At 42.2% G+C, this 22,557-nt stretch overlaps 1 protein-coding gene across 1 annotated transcript in view; it reads left to right on the top strand.

The window, feature by feature from the left end:
* The first annotated feature begins 426 nt into the window (after nucleotides 1-426).
* The window catches only part of nmbr (neuromedin B receptor), a 54,399-nt gene continuing 32,268 nt past the window's right edge, over nucleotides 427-22,557 (top strand). Inside the window, exon 1 of the mRNA XM_023411067.2 lies at nucleotides 427-885. Coding sequence (XP_023266835.1) covers nucleotides 458-885 — 428 coding nt within the window. The 5' untranslated portion in view covers nucleotides 427-457. The remainder of the gene's footprint in view (nucleotides 886-22,557) is intronic.

Raw genomic sequence — 22,557 nt, 5'->3', positions numbered from 1 at the left:
CTTCCTCTTATCCTCCCTGTTGCACTCCTCCCTCTCCTCTCCCCTTTTCTATCGCTTCATCTTTATCTCTCCCATCCTTTCAATTTTTTACTCTTCATCATCTTTTTCCCTTTTCTATCTATCTACCCTCTCTCTTTCTCTCTAACACACACACACACACACACACACAGAGGGAGAGAGAGAGAGAGAGAGAGAGAAAGAGAGAGAGAGAGAGAGACTGTAACCAGTGTCAAAGATGTGCCTCCTCCTCTTCTCTGGCATCAGTCGCCTCTCATCAGTCAGTCAGTCAGTCAGTCAGTCAGTCAGTCAGTCAGTCACATGAACGCTCCTCAGTCAGACACAGTTGTTAGAAAAAGTTTCTTTCTCTCTTGGCGGGGTGTCTCTGAGTGAAAACCCGCCTCTGACACTGCGTCTCCTCCCCGGCTCCCCTGTGGATTTTCCCGCGCCCACACCGGCGATGGACGACGAGTTCCTCTCCAACTTATCCCCGGATCCGCCCGGAGACTCCGAGGCTCTGAGCCCCAACTCCACGGAGGAGCCCGGCTGGTGGGCTTCCTCGGACGGCGGGGAGACGGTCCACTTCGCCGTGCGCTGCGTCATGACCTCGGTGTACATCCTGATCATCACCGTGGGTCTGCTGGGCAACATCACCCTGGTGAAGATCTTCATCACCAACAGCGCCATGCGGAGCGTGCCCAACATCTTCATCTCCAGCCTGGCGGCGGGAGACCTGCTGCTGCTGGTCACCTGCGTGCCGGTGGACGCCTTCCGCTACTTCTCCGAGGAGTGGGTGTTCGGCGAGGCGGCGTGCAAACTCATCCCGGTCATCCAGCTCACCTCGGTCGGCGTGTCCGTGTTCACGCTGACGGCGCTCAGCGCGGACAGGTAAGGGTGTGATGCGAACGTGAGAGTCTGACAAGAGTCGAAACTTCAGTGTTAGTCTATTAAAGTGAATCCTTCTTATTCTAAAACCATGAGTGTGTGCGATGCTCAAAAAGTCACTTTAAGACACGATCCATGTTTTTAATGATCCTTTTTTAAAATGGTGGAAACATTTATTTTATCAAGATTTTACAAAACAAAATATTAATTAATATAAATGGTGATATATTCATTGATGCGTTATTATAGATTGAACCGGAACCATTGCTGATAAAATTACTGCACCAGCAATGACAGTCTAATAGTGTTAATGTCTGTTTCACTGTTTCTACATTCACTACATTTTTCTGATGAAGCTTATAAATGCAGGACGTTGCATTGGAGTATTTTTTTTTTTTCCAAGACAGTAAAAAGTTTATCTACATCATCACTACAGCGATGAAAGGTCCCCAGTAACTTTGCAGTGGTATCCTATACTGTATTTTAAGTACACTTTGAAGGTACTTGTACTTTACCTGCATTTCCTACTGTGTACTTCTTTTTCTTTGGAAATTTCAGCAGTAAAACATTTATTTTACTGCATTACACTCTGCCACTATATTTATTTGATATTTTAAGATTAAGATTTTGCACAGAAAACATATCATGAAAGTATTCCTATAAAATATGAAGCATTGTTATAGGGAATAAACCTCCACCTGCCACACCTCTGTCGGGTGTCACTTTCTGTTCAGAGCACCTGGATTCAAAGCTGTAGCTGATGGCTTTTAACAATATTAATGACATTATTTATTTATAAGTCACAGTGTGATACAGTGTGTTGCTCTGTGTTCGGCTGCTCTTTCTATTCTATTCTATATTATTTCTCCAATAACATTTGAATGCAGGGCTTCTCTTGTCGTGCACGACCTTTACACTGTTCTGTTGCTATTTTTACTTTAGATGTCAATATTTCTTCCGTCATTATTTCTTTTTTATAAAATTCACACAAATTTCCCAGAGGAACTGGATTTAAGAGCTTTACGGCCTTTTAAATGTCCTAATGTTCCTTTAAGAGCTTCTGCTGGATGATTTGTGTTGTATCCTTTCTTCCTTCCTTCCTTCCTTCCTTGCTTCCTCTCATTTGAAATAGACATGAAGTGGTCACAGCAGGAGGCTCTGCTTTGACTGTGATCAAAGTGTCTGGATTCACTGTAACAGGAGCTGATGAGAAGCTCTAAAAGAACGAAAACAGTGGAGGGACGTGGTCTTCTTCACCAGCAGGTCTGAGGTTGTGGACAGTTGGAGATTAATTCAGGTGACGAAGCTTCCTCTGGATATTTCTAGGTTAAACACCGAGCTGCCAGTCGCTTTTTAAAACGACGGTTTGATGAATTTATGATTTACTTGGAACTGCAGACAAAGAGTCTCTGGAGCCTTGTACTTACTATGCAGCATAATTACAGCTGCTTAAGCTGATTTGTGGAGCAGCATTGATTAGTATTAGATAATGTCCATCCCTGTCTGAAAGAAAGCAGGGGTGCACGCCGATGATAAGAGAGTAAAGCAGCAGGATAGACAGGAAATACTGAAGAGAACAGTGACACAAGGAGAAAAAGCTTTGCAGGATTAGTGTAACAATAATACAATAGAACACAACAGAGGAGGAAGTCTGATAATAAAAAAGTGTGTGACTATCATTCTTGGGCATTTTTAAAAAAGTAGGAATGATTTTGAAAGTCTGGACGTTAGTGAAAGGTGATGTCACTTTTCTCATACATCAAGATGTTTGTTAGAAATAAAAGTACGGGGATGTTTTTTTCCCCCAGTCCTCACTTCTGTTTAAGGGCTAAGACCTGGTGTTAGGTTGATGTTATAATTAGCTCGGATGGTTTAGACTAGTGGGTCCCAACCTGTGGGTCGGGGGCCCATTGGTGGGCTGTGAACATATTGCAAATGGCCCAAGAAATCATTTTGAAAAACAGTACAATAATGTTTTTAAATCTTTTAAAAAGAAATGATTTTTAAAAACCTCCTTTGATTGTTTTTTTTTTCTCCTTCTCCTTTCTCCTGAGACCTTTCACTGTGAAAAACCAACGATAGGAACCTTTTTGTTGCCACTGGCTGGATCACATCCTTTACATGTTTGCTATCTCAGTCTGATTGCTTGATAGATCACATCCATGGCAAAAACTGGTGAATCGAAACGGATAACCGTTCAGCAACAGGAAGAATGAAAGAGACTGGAGAGACAGATGGTGAATCTCTCCCCTCGTCAAACAAAAAAGAAAATTGAGTTTCCGCATCTTTCAGCTCAGTCCTGAATGTTCGACCATTATCGCTGAAATATTTTTGAGATTTTCAAGTGGGACCATGAGTTGGAAAAGGTTGGGAACCGCTGATATAGAAATGTATAGAAATCTAATCCTGGTTGCTCTGACAGCAGCTCACTAAATATTTCTATTCTCTGGCATATTTAAGGACCTGAGTCCAGCTCTGAGTCCTGTCTGTCATTCAGGATTTTAACCCTTAATACACAGTCTCTCTCTCTCTCTGTGTGTGTGTGTATGTGCTGAGACTCAGAGAATGATGCAGTGGATATATGTGTGTGTGTGTGCTTGTGTGCAGAGGGCGAGTGTGTGCTCGTACAGTAGGAGAGAGAGAGAGGAGGGAGAGAGACAGAGAGCTGAGAGGTGGGAAGAGTATGATGAGGCAAAATATGTGACGACAGGATGATGACATAGAAAACTCAGACTGAAAAATGGAATCTAATAGAATGCCAGAGAGAGAACGTGTGAAGTCAAACAGTTATTAAAAATGATACGCAGTACATCAGTTGCACCCTCTACGCGATGATATCGTATATCACGATATGTGGGCTGGACTGTATCGAGATATTACATTTTGCAAGGCTGTTTATCATTCATGATATCTGGGTCTTTAAATGGGATCACTGTGGGTGGATTTTACATTCAGTGCTGTGTTGAAAACATCACAGTCTGTCCAACCAGAAGCTGGTTCAGAAAGTGTAGCGGTATGTTTGATTTAAACTCACTCATCAGGGTTTAATACCCAGGGCTGTTTGGCTTTTTGGGGGCCCCATGCAAGATGCTGTTTGGGGGGCCTACTTTGTCAAACTACGATGGGGGGGGGGATTCTAAACCCTTTAAGATGATCCGTGGAGATGCATCAATCTGTTACACTTTAAGAGGAAAAAAGGCTAGATTCGTGAAAAACTCTCTCAAATTCAAATTTAACATCTCAAGTTGATCCAAGCAATTTAAACCTATAGAAAATGATAATAAAAGGTAAACAATGAGGTTCCCCTATGTCAAGAACTGCAACAGATGCAGCATTTTCTTCAAAAATGTTGTTTTAAATATACATGAAACATAACTCAACATAAAAATTCTCTCCCCTCCCACCTGAAACAATAAGAGAATAAGTACATTGGGGCCATTGCCCAGATGAACAGAAAATAAATTAGGCTATTACTTAGAATAAAAATACAATGAACCAGCATCCATGTGTTAATGTGCAAACAATAAACACAAAAAACTAGTCAGAATAATACTAATGTTGCAGGTAGTAAGGAGCTTTTCACATGTAACACTACAACCCCTTCAGGACCATTTTAACTGTATAACATGATGACACTACTTTGTGATCATGATCTGTATGATCAGTCTTATGTTTTCATCATCTTCCTCAAAACTCCAAAGTATTTCAGGATTGCACCTGCGAAGACAAAGCTCCTTAGGTTACCAAGAGAAATTGGTCATAAGAAAATATTACTACAGTATGATTTCAGTTATGTCGCACTTATACAGAAATTCATAATAATTTTTTGTACACACACACATATATATATATATATATACATTGCAATATACAGTGTCCCAATATACAGTGTCCCTTTAAAGTATGCACCCAATTTCAAAGTTGTCACTTTCAGGATTCTTCTGCTTTCATCTGCACGTTGTACTCTTTAAAGTAATTAAAACAATGGTATATTAGTGATAAGCACTATATGATATAGAGGGAGTATTTTTACTTATATTTTGCAGGGCATTACAAAGTGGACAACTTGTATCTGACTGATGATATGGTCTTACCTTGTGTTCTTACTGAGGGCAGGACTAGAGGTCACATACAGTATAGTAGATTAAATTTACTTTAATTTGTGTTATTATGGTTGTGTTGAATAAAAAACATATACACTACATCAAAACTTAACTCTATTGTAGGAATAGAGGGAGGTTTGTTCAAATCAGCAAACTGCATTGTCACAATAAATATTGTAATAAATGCGGCAAAGACTGCAACTAAGTCAGCAGAGTTGTAAACTAACCACAAAATACATATACAAAATACAGTAGGAGAGAGAATAGGTCGTTCTTAACACAGTGATCATTCAAAATTCATAGTGCTATATGAATAATCCACTGCAGAACTTTGCCCAACAACCCAAAGTGTAATGTTACCGAGCAGCCGCAACAAAGTGCTCTGCAGCCTCCTATAATCCGACATGATGGGTGTCACTACAGTCAGTCAGTCCCACAGCACAGTCCATTCAAATGATCATTTTATTTTAGCTCTTTCATAAAGCACACACTGTATAAAGCTGGGTTTATTTGCATACACACAATCCTAGCCAGCTAGCTGAGCTAGCTAATGTTTCAATTTAGCTGAGGCTAGCTGAGCTAGCCAGCAGGACAAAAGTAACAAACTTGCTCAAAGGTTGGCTACCATTATAGCTCCCCCTCCACCCCACAAGTGAATCTACATCATTAACAAATGCCTGACCTTTTCGCTGTGGGCGGGTTTCTTCTTCAGTTTTCTTCTTTTATCTGCACCAGAGGAATATGTCCTTTTTGATGCCATGATACTGTTTCTAACGCTACCGTTACTCTGCTCACTGACGTGACGTGCAACTGTCAGTCATCTCATCATACCTGTCGGCAGACGTCACTCATTATGTGACAACCTAATAATGAATCCCCCTGAAACACAAGCCACAGCATCCCTGCCAATGCAGATTAGTTTTCGTTATATCCTACATTCATTTTTTGAGCATATAAGTGCTTCACTAAACACATGAGGAGGCTTTGCTGGCTACAAGTAAAGACAGGTCATTTTAATTCTCCCCAAATGTATTGAGGCTGAAATTGCAGCTTGGGGGCCCCCTATTGGCTGCGGGGGCCCTATGCACACAGCAAGAAACGGCTCTGTTAATACCCACCTTGACCGTCATCAGTCTGATTTTAGGGGGAGTTGTGATGCTGGCGGCTGCAGTGAAGGTGGCGGTTGCATATGAAATATCAGCATCAGGAGCATCAGGAGCTCCACATGCAGCGAAGACCACACAGAGCGGTGACTGTCTCCTGTTTGCTCAGAGAGAGCAGCGGTACATTTTCATGCTTTCTCGACTGGAAAGAGAGAAGCAGGAAGGAGGCGGGTCTCAAGCTTGAAGTGGAGTTTAGGGGATGAATGAATGAATAGATGAATGAAGGAGCGGGAGAGAAATAAATAAAAAATGTGTAGTTGTCTGTCTACTGAGCTTTTTCTCTTTTAGACGGAGCAGTTGAACTTATGCTGGATGTTGTATTTGCAGTAATAGTAATAGAAGTAGCAGTAATAATGCTGTAGAAATGTTGTCTTACCAGCTACCACCACGTAGTTAGTTGGTTTATTGGAAAGATGACATCACAAGCAGTGAGATCCTATCACGAGTTGTCTTTGGAGACACATGTGGAGACAAAGAAGTTGAACTTGAGTGTTACAGACAGTTTCTCTAATGTTTGTAGTGTGTTTATACTGTAATGCATCAGTCTGTCAATGACCTACAATGACCCACATCACCTCGAAAGATACGTCACATCTTTATCACGTTCACTCATTCAGTTGATGCTATGACTCGTGGATGGTGTTTGTAGCAGTTTTCAATCTTTCATGATACAAGGTGATCAATGACCGGCTCACTACAAATTTGCAATAATCCTGTAATAACTGGAACTCAGGGATCCTCGCAACAAATATGCCACAAATGATGTATTGTGACTGAATCTTTGTGCTGTTTCACATCAATACCAGTCTCCGCCTCAGGTCTCCAGCATCTGTCGGGGAGCAGCGTGATGAATTAGTAGACAGTTACAATCAGTTTGAGTAAACACAGATCCACAGCTGAGGTGCTATAAAGTTTCCACAAAGATTTCAGTTTGGAAGGGGGAAATAAAATGACTCAATAAATAATGAAAAAGTACCACATCAGATTTTTGGATTCACTGTGCCCACGCCGCAGTGAGAGGAGATACCCGACTCCGAATCCTCTCATGTCCATCCTCTGTCGGGTGGAGCGAAGCCGTTGCTTCAGAGCTCAACAACTTTTAGAATTTATGCTCTCAGTGGCATGGGGGGGGGGGGATGTGGGTGGGAGATTGCAGCCTGCGAGGCTGACTCAGGCTCTGCAGACGGCCACAACTCACCGCCTGACACTCCCTAAACACTCAAAACGTACAGAGGTTTATCATTTGCCCGAACGCGTGACAGATGTCATTTCCTGTCTGCTGCTCGTCATGGCGTCACTCCTGACCTGTGAGCACACTCATCAGAACGGCGGAGAGAAGCTGTGTAATTGCCTCTAACCAACCAAACTCTCAGATGACGCATGAAACACTCCCTTAATTATCAATTAGCAGCCTAATTCCTCTATGAAATATTTCGCCCTCCGTCTCACTTCAACACGCCCTCTTAAAACACAGCAATCAGTGCGGGTTAGGACTTCCTCTCTGCTTTAAATCCAAGGTCAGCTCAGTCTGGAAACTGCAACAAAGACGCTGCACACGAACAGAAGGGGAGAGAGAGAGAGAGAGAGGAAACAAGTAAATGCCAGAATCTTGTTGTGTTTTGGGATGTAAAGCGGTGCTGACAGCCAGATCTCCCTCAGGGTGCCACATGGACTAATGGGCTTCTGAGGTGGGATTCGATTTGCCCGTGACATTTGCAGACCAGATGACCTACTGTAACATCCAATAAAATAGGGGTTAGCATGAAGATAACTGATAATAATCTTAAATTAGTTTAATACAACATGCACAATCTTCGTTTTTCCAGAGGTGAAAAGTTCAACAAGCATATGAGTCAGTATTGGTAGAAACCGCTGCTTTAATGATATTATGGGAATTTCTCACCTTATCTTTCTTGTTTACGGCTGCAACTAACGATTATTGTGACGGTTTTATAGACGTTTTGCTCTGTAAGATGTCAACGCCCAAGATCTCAAGTTTCTAAAAACCCGATATAACATCTTTACATTATGCAATTCAGGAACCAAGGAAACTTACTTTTAATCACGTAAGACAAACTCAGGCTGGAAATCTTCACATTTCAAAGGTTGGAGCCAGCAAATGTAAATGCCCCAAGTATTTAACCTCGTTAACATCCATATGATCTTTTTTATATAATACAGGACATATGATGAGTTAAATAATCACCAACACCATGACTGAATCTGTGTTTATGAGACTGACTAGTTCACTGCAATTCAAGGTGGAAATACTCAGACAGCCAGGGTTTCATACGTCACAAACCTAAGGAACCAATCCTGTCAACTTGTGGGGACGGGGGGCGGGGCTCAAGGCCTGATCCAGATTTCTCAATCAGGAAGTAAGAGGAGATGAGCTTCAGACCCAGTTTTTTTCACTTTCTTCTCTGGGAAAACCATGAAAAACAAAATATTAATCTTAGCAGAGGATTTTTACATAGTTTAAAAACTGCCTGGAGGAACTTTAAGGTATTTTTTCTTGGAACACAACTAGTGGATTATCAGAATAATTGCAGATATGTTATTGTTTAAGGGCCTAATAGTTTCAGTTCTCGTTTGTCTCTTTTGATGAAGACCGGACAGGAAAGAGTCTTCAACATATTGTTGGCACGAAGTTGGTAGGACGCTGTTGTCTGAAATATCACTGTATGCTGCAGCATCCAGGTTTACCATCACTGGACCAACGCAGGAAACACAGACCCAAAACAGAAGCCATCCTTTAAAGTCGTAAATGAAGTTGGGTAACAGTTAGGACTTGAGTCATACTGAATTAAGTCATGACGCATTCAGCATCAATGGATGTGTCATGGCTCACGGAGACAGGGTTACAGCATGAATCCTGGTTTTGTAACATCTTCAGCAGGTTCACTTCCGCTGAATGAAAAGACTCAGTGTGAAACGAACTCACTGGGTCACAGCGACGCGGCGAACGGCGCTGCAACTGTTAAACGTATGTGACGTACACCTCAAATGAATGTTTCCGAGAAACTCAACGGAAACTCGGCTGCAGATAAAAGATGACGTGACTGCAGTGGAGCTTCAGGGGTAAGAGGCTATTAAGAATGGAGAGAGAGAGAGAGAGAGAGAGAGAGGGGTTGAGAATGAGCAGGAGTAAAAAGCCAGTGTACAGAAGGCGAGGAGCAGCGGTGAACTATTTATATTATGAGCAGCTGGAAGCCTACAGGTGCATGCTGGGAGCAACAGAGTGAGCACATGTGTCACAGCTTGATCATTACGGTGGTGTCAGCTGTTAACATGCACACTATGGTCTCCTATAACTTATCCTGCTTTTAATTACATGTTTGTTTCATGTCGCAGGGCAGCTAGCATGCTTTTGCTTTCCACAGCGGTTCACGCTGCAAAACCAGTATCCACATATGTATCACAACAATTAGCTCTGCATTGAAAGAAACTTTTTCCTTTTTGCAGGTGGTTTTCTATAATATTTTGTATAGTGTTCTGTAGTATGTCTCGTTAGCAACTTGGTATTCGTGTCCCTGTGTGAATGATCTGTGTGAAGCAAATTAGCAGATGAACTGCAGGGTCACAAATGGCAACATCCAGCACTTTGAATTGATGACACGACGACAAACAAACAGCGTCAGGTGTGTGGTGTCACCTACACCGCCTGCACCTAATGATGGGGGGTGGTGATGGGCTCCTGAGGGGTTACGTTAGAGGACTGGTAGCTGTAGTTAACATGCTGACGTATGTGAATGAAATTCATCACGTACCAGTTTAGTTACAATTTTCAACCAGCACCGAACGTCTGAAAAAATCCTGACAAAGAAGCTCAAAAATAGAAACGTGTCCTATTTTTTTGTTGCGTTGCGGGATGACTACACAGTCACACAATCACATCCTGACACAGAGCAGAGAGCTGTTAGAACATTCTGACTCCATGTGCATGTGTTTCAGCCACAAATGTCTGCAGCTATAGTTGGTTTACTTCAATAAAGTGAAGCAGGAAAGATTTGCCCTTTAGGGACAGGTGTGTATATGAATGAACGGGAGCTGACGGACGTTTATTAGAGAGAGTGAATCAGCATCTGCTTTTTTTTTTCATTTGCAGCTTGTGTTTAATTCCCTCACTAAGACCTTTCCAAGCTGTGTGTCTGACTGAGATAAGAGAGGAGTTGATGAGAATGTTGATAGACTCGTCTGAATCGTCTGAATTATTACTGAGCATTCACAGCAATAAACTGTCACAGCATCAGTGAGTGATCTGCAGAGTTTTTATGTGTGTGATGTTTCTGTGGTCGAGGCGTATTGTTTTTCAGGTTTGAAGTTCTTGAACTCGATATCTCAGTAACGCCTTCAGGGAATGTCCTCATATTTGGCACAAACATTCACATGGACACAAAGATGAACCGATTAGATTTTGGTGGTCAAAAGGTCAAAGGTCAAGGTCACAGTGACCTCACCGGCCTTGTGCACACAATATCTCAGTAACGCCTTGAGGGAATATTTCACATTTGGTTTGTTTAATGAATTGTTGACACGTATCTTGGGTGTCCATCTTGAACCTGTGGTGATGGCATAGATCTTCTTTGCTGCTTTTTCAATCAAACAAGCTTTAGAATTTGTAGATTCTTTGCAGCAACATCCAGGACAGACATGGATGTTGCAAACTCCAAATTGATTGGTTGGTGGACTCATACAGCCGCAAAGTGGTAATTGTAGTTTGCCCCTGATTTCGCCTCTCAGGCAAAACAGAGGTTGCCCTATCTTATTACTGGAGGTTGCTGAGACTGTCCTCCCAAGGAAGGTGTCAGCATCAGTCATTTCAGCAAATACCCAAAAATGCAAAGAGCAAAGAGGGAAGACAGGTGACATTATTACAGAGCCACTGAGTGCACAGAGAGAGGAGGTCAGGTTGGATTGATGGGTCCAAGACGCATCCGACTTACTCCGCTGATGTTCCCTGTTTCCTGTCGAAATTTTAAAACCTGACCAAGATCCCTGACCCTTCACCATGGGGGTGTCAGTCCCCAAAAAAATAGATTTTAAAAAGGGCCACATGCACACTGTATATTTTATAATTTACTTTGGTTTGCTGGAAAAAAGTGCACCCACAGTGGGGAAATTGGCAGTATTATAATGCTTAATGATGCCTAAAAAAGATAAATAATAGATAATAATATATGTACAATTAGATATTTAATAATTAGGATTTTTTTTCTCTCAAACTCAATCTCTTAAAGCACACACACACCCTTGTGTATTTGGGTTTTAGGCCAGAAAAGTCAGGCTTAGCCTGGGACAAAACTTCATGCCTCCCATTCCATTATTGTCTTATTTCAAGGGACCTCATCACATCTTGTTGCTGACTTGTATTTTTAGATGCAGTGATGGAAGTGATTGGAAGTTATTTATCCTAAATACACTGTTACACCGTGTGTATTGACAGGACAGGGTGCAGGGGTGAAATCCGTTTTCATAAGACTCGAGTCAGCAGAGCAAACACACAGACAGAGATCTGATCTGAGTTCTGATTCAAGGTCAGACAGCACAGACCTCAGGGGACAACTCAGTGCTGAGTTTGTGTGTACGTGTGTGTGTGTGTGTGTGTGTGTGTGTGTTTCCTGCATTAAAGGTAAAGGTCAGTACTTTATGTGTCATGCATGGGAGCAGCTGAAATCTTCAGAATGTCAGTGCAACTGAATTCCACTTAAATCCAGAGCTTGACCTTTACATGGAAACTCAATGAAGACGAAAGGAAACACAAGCAGCTCTACATTTATACAGTAGCAAGGCGTCTGTTTGTCTTGGCTTTTAGCATCATAGTAGAAACAAGGTTTCTCACTTGAACTCACTGTCTCTTTAATGCTTTGTAGAGCCATAAATATATCAAATGAAAGGGAGAGATATTAGTCTGTGTCTGTGATGAAGATTCCCATCAATTAGCCACAGCCACATCAACTACAACTGTACTGATACACACATACACAGATGTTTACTCTGGAGTATGCTGTTTGTTGTGAGTGTTCAGTTTTGAAGTGATGTCAACAGTAATGGACTGCTGCCACTTAAGCTGAAATTATGCCTCTGATACATATAAATGTTTCTGCACAGGGAAGAGTGGCGTGAGGAACGTTGGCTCGTGCGCTCACGCGAGTTAAATGGTCTTCCTGGAAGTGGATTCGGAGATGAAAACAATGTAAATGGAAAGGAAGCTGTAAATAGAAGAAGGATCTGAATTCAGAGAAGTTACTGTTGTGAATCTGTGAATCCTCAACATTGTGTTCTACAAACTGAGGCTCTTTCATGCACAAATGTTCACCGTGTTTGAATGACTTCTTGCTCATGGACACTTTGAAAGTTTGTTGTAGACGGTCATAAATGAGATGTCAGGCAGTCTCTAAGTCCTCCAAACTCAATCCCTCAAAAAAAGGTCTCTCTTATCCATCCATTGATCGAGCTAATATTAGAGTTGCCCCTCCTTTGCATTGAAAGGTCGTTCGGGAATCTGATCAGGATCCTCCAGGATGTCTTCCACCGGAGGTTTCCCATGCTCATTCAACTCCAGGCTACATTAGCTGCTACCTCACCCCAATCTCTGACCCAACTGTTGGTGACCGAGTTGCATTGTGGATATTGTAGGAAAAGATGAAGAATGGGAATAAAAAAAGACGATAGCTCTTGTTCTGCTCAACCCGTTTTGATCCTTTCTCCTTTTTCTTTCCATTGAGAGTCTGATTACTAAATCAATGGACCACTGATCTGACGTAAAAAAGAAAAGGTGTTTCCTGATGTGAAAACACTATAGTTTAGGTTTGTTGAGGTTTAGGCACAGAACAACGTGGTTCAGATCAGGGAAAGATCATGGTCACGTTTAGGAGAAACCAACGTTGTCTATAAGAAACGGGAAAGAAATGGTGATCTCACATGTTAAAGTTTGATGTCTTCTTTACTCATACCTCCACTCTAACCTCCTGTCTCTATAATAACATCTTTGTTTTCACCTTTGTCAATTCAGTGTCAACTCATGTCATTATTTGGTGTTTTCAGGGATAACTGACGCCATCACGTCTCTTGGGAGGACAGTGTCTGGCAGAATTTGCAAGGCTATGAATGAGTGAGTGGCAGCTGCAGAGCTCAGTGGCACCGCTGGGCCTCCTGTTCCCGCTCTGTGAGCCGCTTTTTGCTTACCAACAGGCAGCATCCTCGTCCCTGTGAAGCATGGTGATCAGCTTGTTAACAGGAAACTCATTTCCTGATCACACAGCTTCGGGCAGCAATTCGGCTGTGGTTCTGACCCTGATGGTCCCTAATGAGCCCCTAACGAGGCTAAAAGCCACTAACGAGCCCATAACGGCTCTTAACTTGCCTGAAGGTCCTTGATAAGCGTAACCAGCCTAATGCATAATTAACATAATGATTGGAGTGGCTACTGGAGCCCAATCACTTCCTATCAAGATGATGCACACAACTACGGAGTTCAGCTGAGTATGTCCACAAACACATGAGCTGATGACTGCTGGGTGGCCAAACCCTCCGTAACAAGATGGTCAAACAGGGACAGGAGGGCACACATCTCACTGTAGATACCAGAATACAAATGTGCGGCTGCTATCACACACTGAACATGGCATTTGTCCATTTCCATAATGGCAATCATGGCAGCCTCCAGGCCTGTTCCCAATCTGGCAACCTTTGAGTGGTGTCCATTCCCCCAAACAGAAAATGAAACTATCAAATACTTAGATTTATCTAAGTTATTTAAGGGATCAGCACAGTCAGTAGGATTCATCCTCAGAGAACTTTAAAAAAGCGTCATTGCCATCCATCTAACAGTTGAGAGATTTCTGTCTGAGCAGGTAGTACGGTGGTGATTGTTGCCTGACAAAAGCTTCAGCCATTGTTGTGTTTACAAGACATGAGGTTATAATTCCCCCTGAACAGCGGTATGTCTTCAGGGTGGACAGGAGGCTACAGTGAGTCGCTATTGGAAAGTGACGGGCTGGGGCTAGCTGGTTAGCATGCTAACTTCAGTAGAAGAAAAGACGTGATAGAGACCAGAGTTGCTTTCAACCAGTGGAAACAACTCGAGGTGAGTAAAGGAATGAAGTTTGATGCTGAACTTGTAACGTTTCTTACAGAGTGGTAAGTAATGGACATGTAGCAGCTATGTAGCATTAGCAAAACATTCAAATAGCTCCTTTAAAGTGAGTTTATACAACCTGTGCTGAATCATGGTTGATGTTGCTAGTAACATTTGTGCTTTTAGTCTGCTGTAAAAAACTCTGAGCTTTGGTACTTGGAGCTGGTAGGTGGATTTGTGAATTAGCTGTTTGCTTTCATTTTTTTGCTCGACTAGGCTAAATATCTGCTGACTCAAGCTTCATATTTAGCATACCGATGTGAGAGTGGTTTCAAAAATGAATACATACATTTCCTAACATTTCAAACAATGTCTTTAAGCGTTGACCTGTTTTTTAGATGTCAGTTTTAACACCTTTATACAGTCTCACTGACCTCTAGAAGGCACTCGCTGGAGAGCAAATGTCCACATCCATCCTCCAACTTTTAAAGATGCAGCTTTCATTTATCCTCTTCTTAATCTTGGATTCAGGTTTTGGTTTGTTTTGTAACAAAAGACTTACTGTAAGAATTCTTTATTACAGACCTTACAACCAACACATGAATGCACCATAACACACAATCTGTGATTATCACCAAAATCCAATCAGAGGGCAACTTCTGTTTGCCAAATCCATTCTAATTTGTGGGATATCAGACTTTCTGAGATCAGAGGTCATATCATCCTGACAACAGAGAGAACAATATATTCCTGCAGCCCTGGGAGATGGGTTTGTGTGATAGAGAATTGGCAGGAAAGGGAATCAAAGCTGAGATGGAAAGGAAGAAGGAATTTCTCTCCAGCTTTGTTCGTGGAATCAATTTTTCTTTCAGCTCTCTGCCACTAAGGTGTCAACAGCAGGAGGTCTGTGGAGGACAAGAAAAAAAAACATCTGCTGCCCCGTTTTTTTTTATGAAGTGATGGTGGAGTTAGAAATCACCTGATGAAGGGTTTTAATAGCAGAGGATGTCTTATTCTGAAAGGTACAGGGTGGTCAGAGGAGAGGAGAGGATATGAAACAGAAGATGAGTAAGAGGCGATTAGAGTAGAAAAGGCGAGGGAGGCCGAGGAATGGAGCTTGCTGAAGAACAGAGAAAAGAAGTGATTGGACAGGAAGGGATTTGAGCTAATGAGAGATAAATGTCCAGAGAGAAAGCAAAGTCATCCATCATAACAGAAGGATCCACTGTGATGACAAACTTTGGTTTCATTTCTTGCCGAGTTCGCCATCTTGAACTTTCGTCTCTTTTTCTTAAGTACAGGCGACATGTTCTTCCTCGGCCTCTGAGGGTTTCCTTTTGCTCACCCTTAACAATCTTCCTCTGTTTCTGTTACAACAAAACAAAACCCTGAACCCAGCCCAGAAAAGCTGGTAGCAGTTCATGGTAAATCAGCTCCACTGGGGCATGGTGCCATCTTTCAGTCTCTGCGTCCACAGGTTGATTCATGACTCACCGGCCTCGGGGTTATATCAGTGTGGCCGCAGAGTCAAGAAAATTACATTCTCCACATGCTGAGAGAGTCGCTGGCATCCTGAGTCACAATTATGGCTCAGTGACAAAGCCTTTCTTTAAAAAAAAAAAAAAAAAGACAACTTTTTAGGTTTGCACCAGATCGGTAACTATGGTAACAGGTGTTGGTGCTGGTGGGTGCGACCACGTGTTCACCATGTGCATCACTACATGTCAAGCCATTGAATCTGGAGCACATTGTCGAATCGAAGTTTGTTACAAAGGCTTTAAGGGGAGTGTGATCTCTGCTGAAAAGCCTGAGAGGAGATGCAGTGAATTCTGTGTTGTGTGGGACATTGCAGCCTCAGGCCGTCAGTGAATTAAACCATTGTAGCTGCTGTAGGACAAAAAAAGAAAAGTGCTGTCAGACGGTAGTTATTTGTGTCAGGTCTGAGGAAGCTTAGCTGGAGCAGTTGGGGGTTCAGGGCATCAGTCAAAGCCAGCCCAGTGGCGTTATTGAGGAAGGGGCAAGTACTGTCATCCCTCAACCTGCTCTTTTAGAGTGAGTCCACCCTAGAAGAGTTGTTAAAGCTCTCTTTAACATCGGGGGAATAATAAAAAAAAAATAAGGGAACCGCACAATGTGCCATGAGGGCCCTTGATGAACTCAAGTACATAGAAGGATTCTCTTTGAAAGCCTCTAATGCACGGGTACTCAATTAAAAGTGAAAGAGGTCAGGTTGGACAAAAGTGTATCCCACTCACTGACTGATAGAAACGCTCTGTCAACTTGTAGGTAATGCATCCGGGTCGAGATAGGATTGCGTCCGAGTCCGGACCCGGACCACGGTCCACCTATCAGTGACCTCTGCTCTAATGATTTCAGTTTTATTGGGGAAACCTAAGGGTCGATGAAGACCATCAGTCCGTTGTTCAAACTATTAAAACTCCTTTATAGTACATATAAATTCAGATACAAGGTCTTAGCCTCACCACTGGGAGCAGTTGTGGTTCAGTGTCTTGTTTGGACCCCTCAGACTACCAACTGAGGGACCCGCTCTCTCTCCAGTGTTTACATTCTCTTCACAAGTGACCTCTTAGAGTCGTTCAAATATTGACGGTAGTCTCTGAACAGCAAAGGAGGACATAGTTGGTGAAACCTTATCCCAACAAACTCTTTCCCATTGTGGAAAACCCTCTAGCTACTACAGAGGCCCCTGGCTTTGCCGAATACCTTCTGCTACTCTGCTGTATTATTAACTATGATTTTCCTCTGTACTTGGCTTTTCTGTACCTGCTGTATTTCTACATCTACTTCTAAACAGCAAATGATTTCCAACCTCGGCACCAATTTCATCCTCAATGAGATGAAACTGAGCTTGGCTCAGATAACCTCCTCAGCACTTCTGAGACCAGGAAATGGCAACAGTAACTGCTGGCATCAGAGGAGAACCCATATTTTTGAGGAATTAAATGGCAATTCAGCTACACTCATACGGTCATCACAGAACCATTCTAGGTCAGGTTTTGATGCTCCTGATTTTGGGATTTAGTCCCCAGAGGACAGATTCAGGATTTAGTGAGCCTTTATCCTTCTCTGTAATCTGTCTGTCACAGTCATGGGATCAGCAAATGCCCCACGAGGTCTACACTTCCTCCTCAGCCTCACACTGGATCTGTCCACCCACACAACTCAGCTCAGACTCGCACTTGGTCTAAAATTTCAATTTGAACACAAGAAATATTAATTGAATTTAATGGCGTCAGACCAACAGTCGTCACATTCACATTTCAAAGAGGATTACAGAGAAATATGAGACTCAAGGTCAAAATCTGTATGAAAAATATTCATGTTTAGTTAGGTTGTGATGTGTGGATGTGTGAGGACCCGAAGTTACACACAGTTACACTCATTTGTAAACCTTATTTTCTATTTGTATTATATTACATCTTACATATTTGTGATAATTTTGACTCCACTGACGAGAACCCTTATACTTTAAGTGGCTCTGTGGCTTCTGCTCTGGTGCCACCTTCAGGAAACACCACACTCTTTAGTGCGCCTGCTTGTGACTGTAGCCTCGAGTACTGCAGGAACAGGCTACTGTTTCAGGACTGTAATTAACTGCCATAAAAGGTTTATTCCACCCAGATCCTGCTTTTTATCCAAGTAATTGTAGATTTAAAAAGGATTTTCACCCAAATACTACAAATGAAGATGGAATCATATGCTATGAACTTTGCAGTCACTAGATCTCAACCAGATCTTGTCATGGTTTGCCATGACGGACAATTTGTTTGGATTTTGCTATTTCCTGTTTTATTTTGTAGTCAGTTTCCTTGTGTGTCTCTTGATGTTTTTACTTCCTGTATTTGTCCTGTTCACTCCTTGTTGATTGTCTGCCCCGCCCTAATGTGTTTCACCTGTGTCCAATCACCCTTGCCTCCCTTGTGTCTATTTAGTCTCTGCGCTCCCCTTCGTCTGTGTTGGCTCGTCTGCCATTATTGTCCTCGGCTTTACCTGCTGTTGTTGTCCCCCTGTGTCTCTGGTTGTAGTTCCTTGTTGGCCCTCGTGCTTAGGTTTCCTGTTCAGTTGGTTCCCCAGTTTTTCCCTGTTTTGATTTTGAGTTTTGTAAGTAGTTACTTTTTGTTATTAAAACATTTTGCACTTGCTCACGTGTGTTGGTTGCATTTGGGGTCCAGCTTACCGCGAAGGTGACAGATATTTGAGAGGTTGGAAACAGGCAAGACACAAAGACGACTCCTGGGACAGATTCAAGATTGTATACTGTATGTGTACATACACACACTGGACTGCATATACAATGACACTGGACTACAGAGAGAAAGAGAGAGAGAAAATAGAAATAACATGTTATTGAAATGTAACTTTTCCTCACCCTTAATACTCAAACCCCAGATTGTAAGTAGGTAACGGCACCACGGACCAAATGGGTAGTTTCCTCAATTCCTTTGAAATCCCTTTACTACAGAGATGAACGATTGGGGCGACTAAAATCAGTACAGTAAATACATTATGAATGAAAACAGTTTGTATATAAAGTATGAACTAGCTTTCATACTAATTTAATATGAATTCGCCCGCCGCTGTAATTTAATAGCTTAATGCTGCTAATATATAGCATAGCCTCTAATAGGTCATAGGATACTTTCCTGATAATGGCAGGGATAAATGATTATTGCAGGCTCCAGCAGGGCTTTAGAGTTTTCCAGTCTTCTAATAGCGGAGCACTTCAGTTGGGATAAGAATTCTTAAGAGCTCAAATTACAGAGTGAATGTGAATTGCAATTACTGACTGTGTCACAGAAAGGAGATACTTGTAATCAGTGATCCACCTGATTATGACTGTAAATTTGCTCCTTTGTGGCCTTTAAATTTTCTCCTTCTGAAGAGGGAACACACCGTCCTCCATGCTGAGATATTGCTGCTTCCTGTAGTGGCAGATAGCTCAGTTACTCATATTTGTTAGGATGTTATCGGAGGACCTTAGACTTTCCCAAAATGTTGCCTGGAGTTTTCACTTTCTGTTCAGAGTAAAAGCAGAGGATGATTTGGATTATTCATTATTCATCTGCAGATTATTTCCTATGTGTATGAAGTAAAAGCGACGACTTCAGATTGTTTTTTTTTTGTCTGACCAACAATTTAAAACCTCAGTTTACTCCCATAGAGACTAAAAACATCAACAAATTCACATTTTAGACGACAACGATTGACTGGAAATATTGTCAATTAACTGATTGACCTATTGTTTCTTAAAATTACTTAGTATTTAACATTCTTACTTAACTTGAAGTGAAGTGGGGAGAAACGACTCTGATGGGAGGTGGTGGGTCTCATGTTCCGCCCAGCAGGAAATAGTTGCTCTAATGTGACACAGCTCCAACAAAAACACATGGAGTCTCATTGAAAAATCATCTTAGAAATATTTTTGGTTTAGATCCTGTTTGGACTCTCAGGTTCGTCTCTTACCTCCAGGGAGTCGTGACTAACGTAATGGTCTTCTTTTTTTTTTTTTTAATCTGTTGCTCTGCTTCTTTCCTGACCATCATCATCATCATCACCATCATCATCGTCATCATCATCGTCATCATGCTCCCTCTGCTCTGCCTGCAAATACGACATTAAAAATACAAACAGAGACAAAACCAAAGACTGTGGATTATACAACCACACAGTTCCTTAACCCAGCCTGACCTCCATCCAGCCAAACAACAGTAAGAACACCTCCATGTTCTACAGCTTAGCCTCCTGCCATTGGATCACTTGCTATAATCCTAATCAAGTCTCCTGGTTCACGCTGTTGTGGCCAGTTTAACTTTATTTGGTACAGAGTAACGGCAGAGCCGGAGAGGGGAAGGTTTTTTGCGGTATGTTGCTTATTTTCACGCAGCTGTCCTCATCCTGCTCCATTATTTTTTGACACATGTTCCCTCACCTCCACTTTCCGCTCCGTCTTGTACTGTATTGTTAAAATGCAACAGGACGCCTGCTGTGTCCCTGCAGGCAAGGTAGGACTGTACCACCTCTGGGGAGAAGCTGCTCATTCACTCCCCTCCTCCTATAGACTCATAGATCTAACCCGACTGTTGTTTGAATGTGGATATAATCTGAACCCAAGGCACACACAGCTTATTGGGTTTTTTCCAGATCCACTACACTCCAACAGAGGAGCCGCTGTGTGGTCTGGTCCAAAAGCAGAAAACTTAGCTTCTTCCTGATATGGCTGTGTGTGTGTGTGTGTGTGTGTGTGTGTGACTGAATGTATGAATGTGAAGCAGGAGGTGTCCCCTTTCCACGAATAGATAAATATTCAAGCAGGTATGAGTCCTCCAGGTGTCATTAATAGAGGGGTTGAGGACCAAGTGAGACGCTGCTCAGTCTTCTACATAAACCTTGGAGATCAGCGCTCCAGGTTCAGGCGAATCAGACTTTATAATGGAGTGTATGAGACACACACACACACACACTCTCCCCAGCCATTTCACCTGCACACACTTATTCATAACTTCTCTACATTTATCATGCCATCTGTTGCCTGTATAATCAGTGTGGCTGCATTTGTTTGGGACTATTTCTACTGGCGGATTAATCTACATTTCGTGTTCTGGCGAGGAACAGTGAGACTCACTGATTTGTTTTTAATTGTTTTTGGAAACTGGAGCTCTGTGGCTCAGAGGAGGAGGAGGATTTATCACTTCTAGTTATTAGGAAACAGTCAGTGTTTACAGTAATATATAGAATATAACTTTTAGATAGTTTGTCCTCATTTCATTAGACTGCACTGCTTTGGAAACAGCTCAGGTGCAAGTCTACTTATACTGAGATCATATTCATTATTTATATGAGTCATTTATAATGATACTGCAACAGCAAGAGCCATTCATAAAATTAAGCTGATTTGTGTGTGTGTGTGTGTGTGTGTGCCTCAAGCACAAGAGGTAATAAAAGTGAATGAAATCAGTAAGTGTCTGTTTTCTCTTCTCACGTGGGGATAACTCATAAATAAACAACCCCGCCTCCTGGAAATGACACTTACCTGCTGCTACACATTTTTATTCTTCAGTGTATTATTAAGAACTGTGTTACAAGTGCGTCGGAGGGAAGCACAACTTTACTGAGTGTTGAGCAGATAATGTAGGCTACTATATAAATACGGCAGCAATGAGTGAGTCAGTGTTGTGCAGGTTTCCTTTGGGGGGGGAGCGCCGAGCTTCTACAGGAGTGGAACCTGCTCTGACTCACTGCTCTTAAATACGCAATCCAACATCAGACGACATCTAACCTCGACCGCAGACACAGCGGTAAACACCAGGGCTGGTGACTTATGAGCAGCGCTTCTGAAACTTCACGTGGTTCATTAATATATGCCGTTAAATGTAACCTTGGGCAACTTGCGCAGTCTGCACTGCACGCAGCTGACTGGGGCTGGTAGGAAAACCAAAGGGGTTGTTTGACGTCACCGATGAGCGGCAGTTTAGTTGCTGTTGATCGGTGCGAGCGCAAGCAGCCGCATATGGCGACAAGGTGAACCTCTCCACCTCTTCGACCCCCCCCCCCCCCCCCATTTTTTTTTTTTTTTTCCATTTTCTGAGCAGTTTCTGGAACTGTTTCACCACAAAGCATTGTGGGACACTATGACGTGATATCTCAGTAAAACCTTGAGGGGGTTTATTCAAATATGCTACAAACGTCCACCTGGATTCAAGAATAAACTGTGGAACCGTGTTGTGTATATCGGACCAGAAGGAACACAAGCATGTGGCCCAAAGAATGAGAAATACAATGCAAATGAACCCACCCACCTCCAGCCAGTCCAGGTGGGTGCTGAGTGAATATCTGCTCTGTGACCCAGCAAAGGATAAAACAAGCGATCCCAAACTTTTCCAGAGAAAACGTGTGACGCAGCATTTACAGAGTGAGTGTGGTTAAACGCAAGGTGACAAGTTCTTCATATTCTTTTGTTTAATCAAATTTTTGCTGCAGTTTCAGAAGGTTTTTCTGCAGAATCACTGGAGCCAAATGTTCCCAGACTTACAAGAACTTTTCAATAGAGAGCAGATTTTTTTTTTTTTTTTTTTACCAAAACACAACATAAACAACAGAATTAATCACGTGTTATTGATTTTATGGGAAATATTCTGATCCTATTTGGTGAAAATAGATGAGAAAATCTACCAGTAATGAGCGTAGAATGAAAAGCGGCATGTTTAAATGCAGATCTCTGTAGCAAAAGGAAACGAGAGAAAACAGCTTGTTACCGACTCTGTTTAATATAAATGTTAATGAGTGAGCGGAGCAGCCGTACGAGAGCCTG

This window comes from Seriola lalandi, unplaced genomic scaffold, assembly GCF_002814215.2.
Source record: "Seriola lalandi dorsalis isolate HSWRI2012SDOR001 ecotype SW California unplaced genomic scaffold, Sedor1 jcf7180002054448, whole genome shotgun sequence".
NCBI classification, from domain to species: domain Eukaryota; kingdom Metazoa; phylum Chordata; class Actinopteri; order Carangiformes; family Carangidae; genus Seriola; species Seriola lalandi.
The sequence above is the reverse complement of the archived record's forward strand: the minus strand, read 5'-3'. Positions and strand labels throughout refer to the sequence as shown.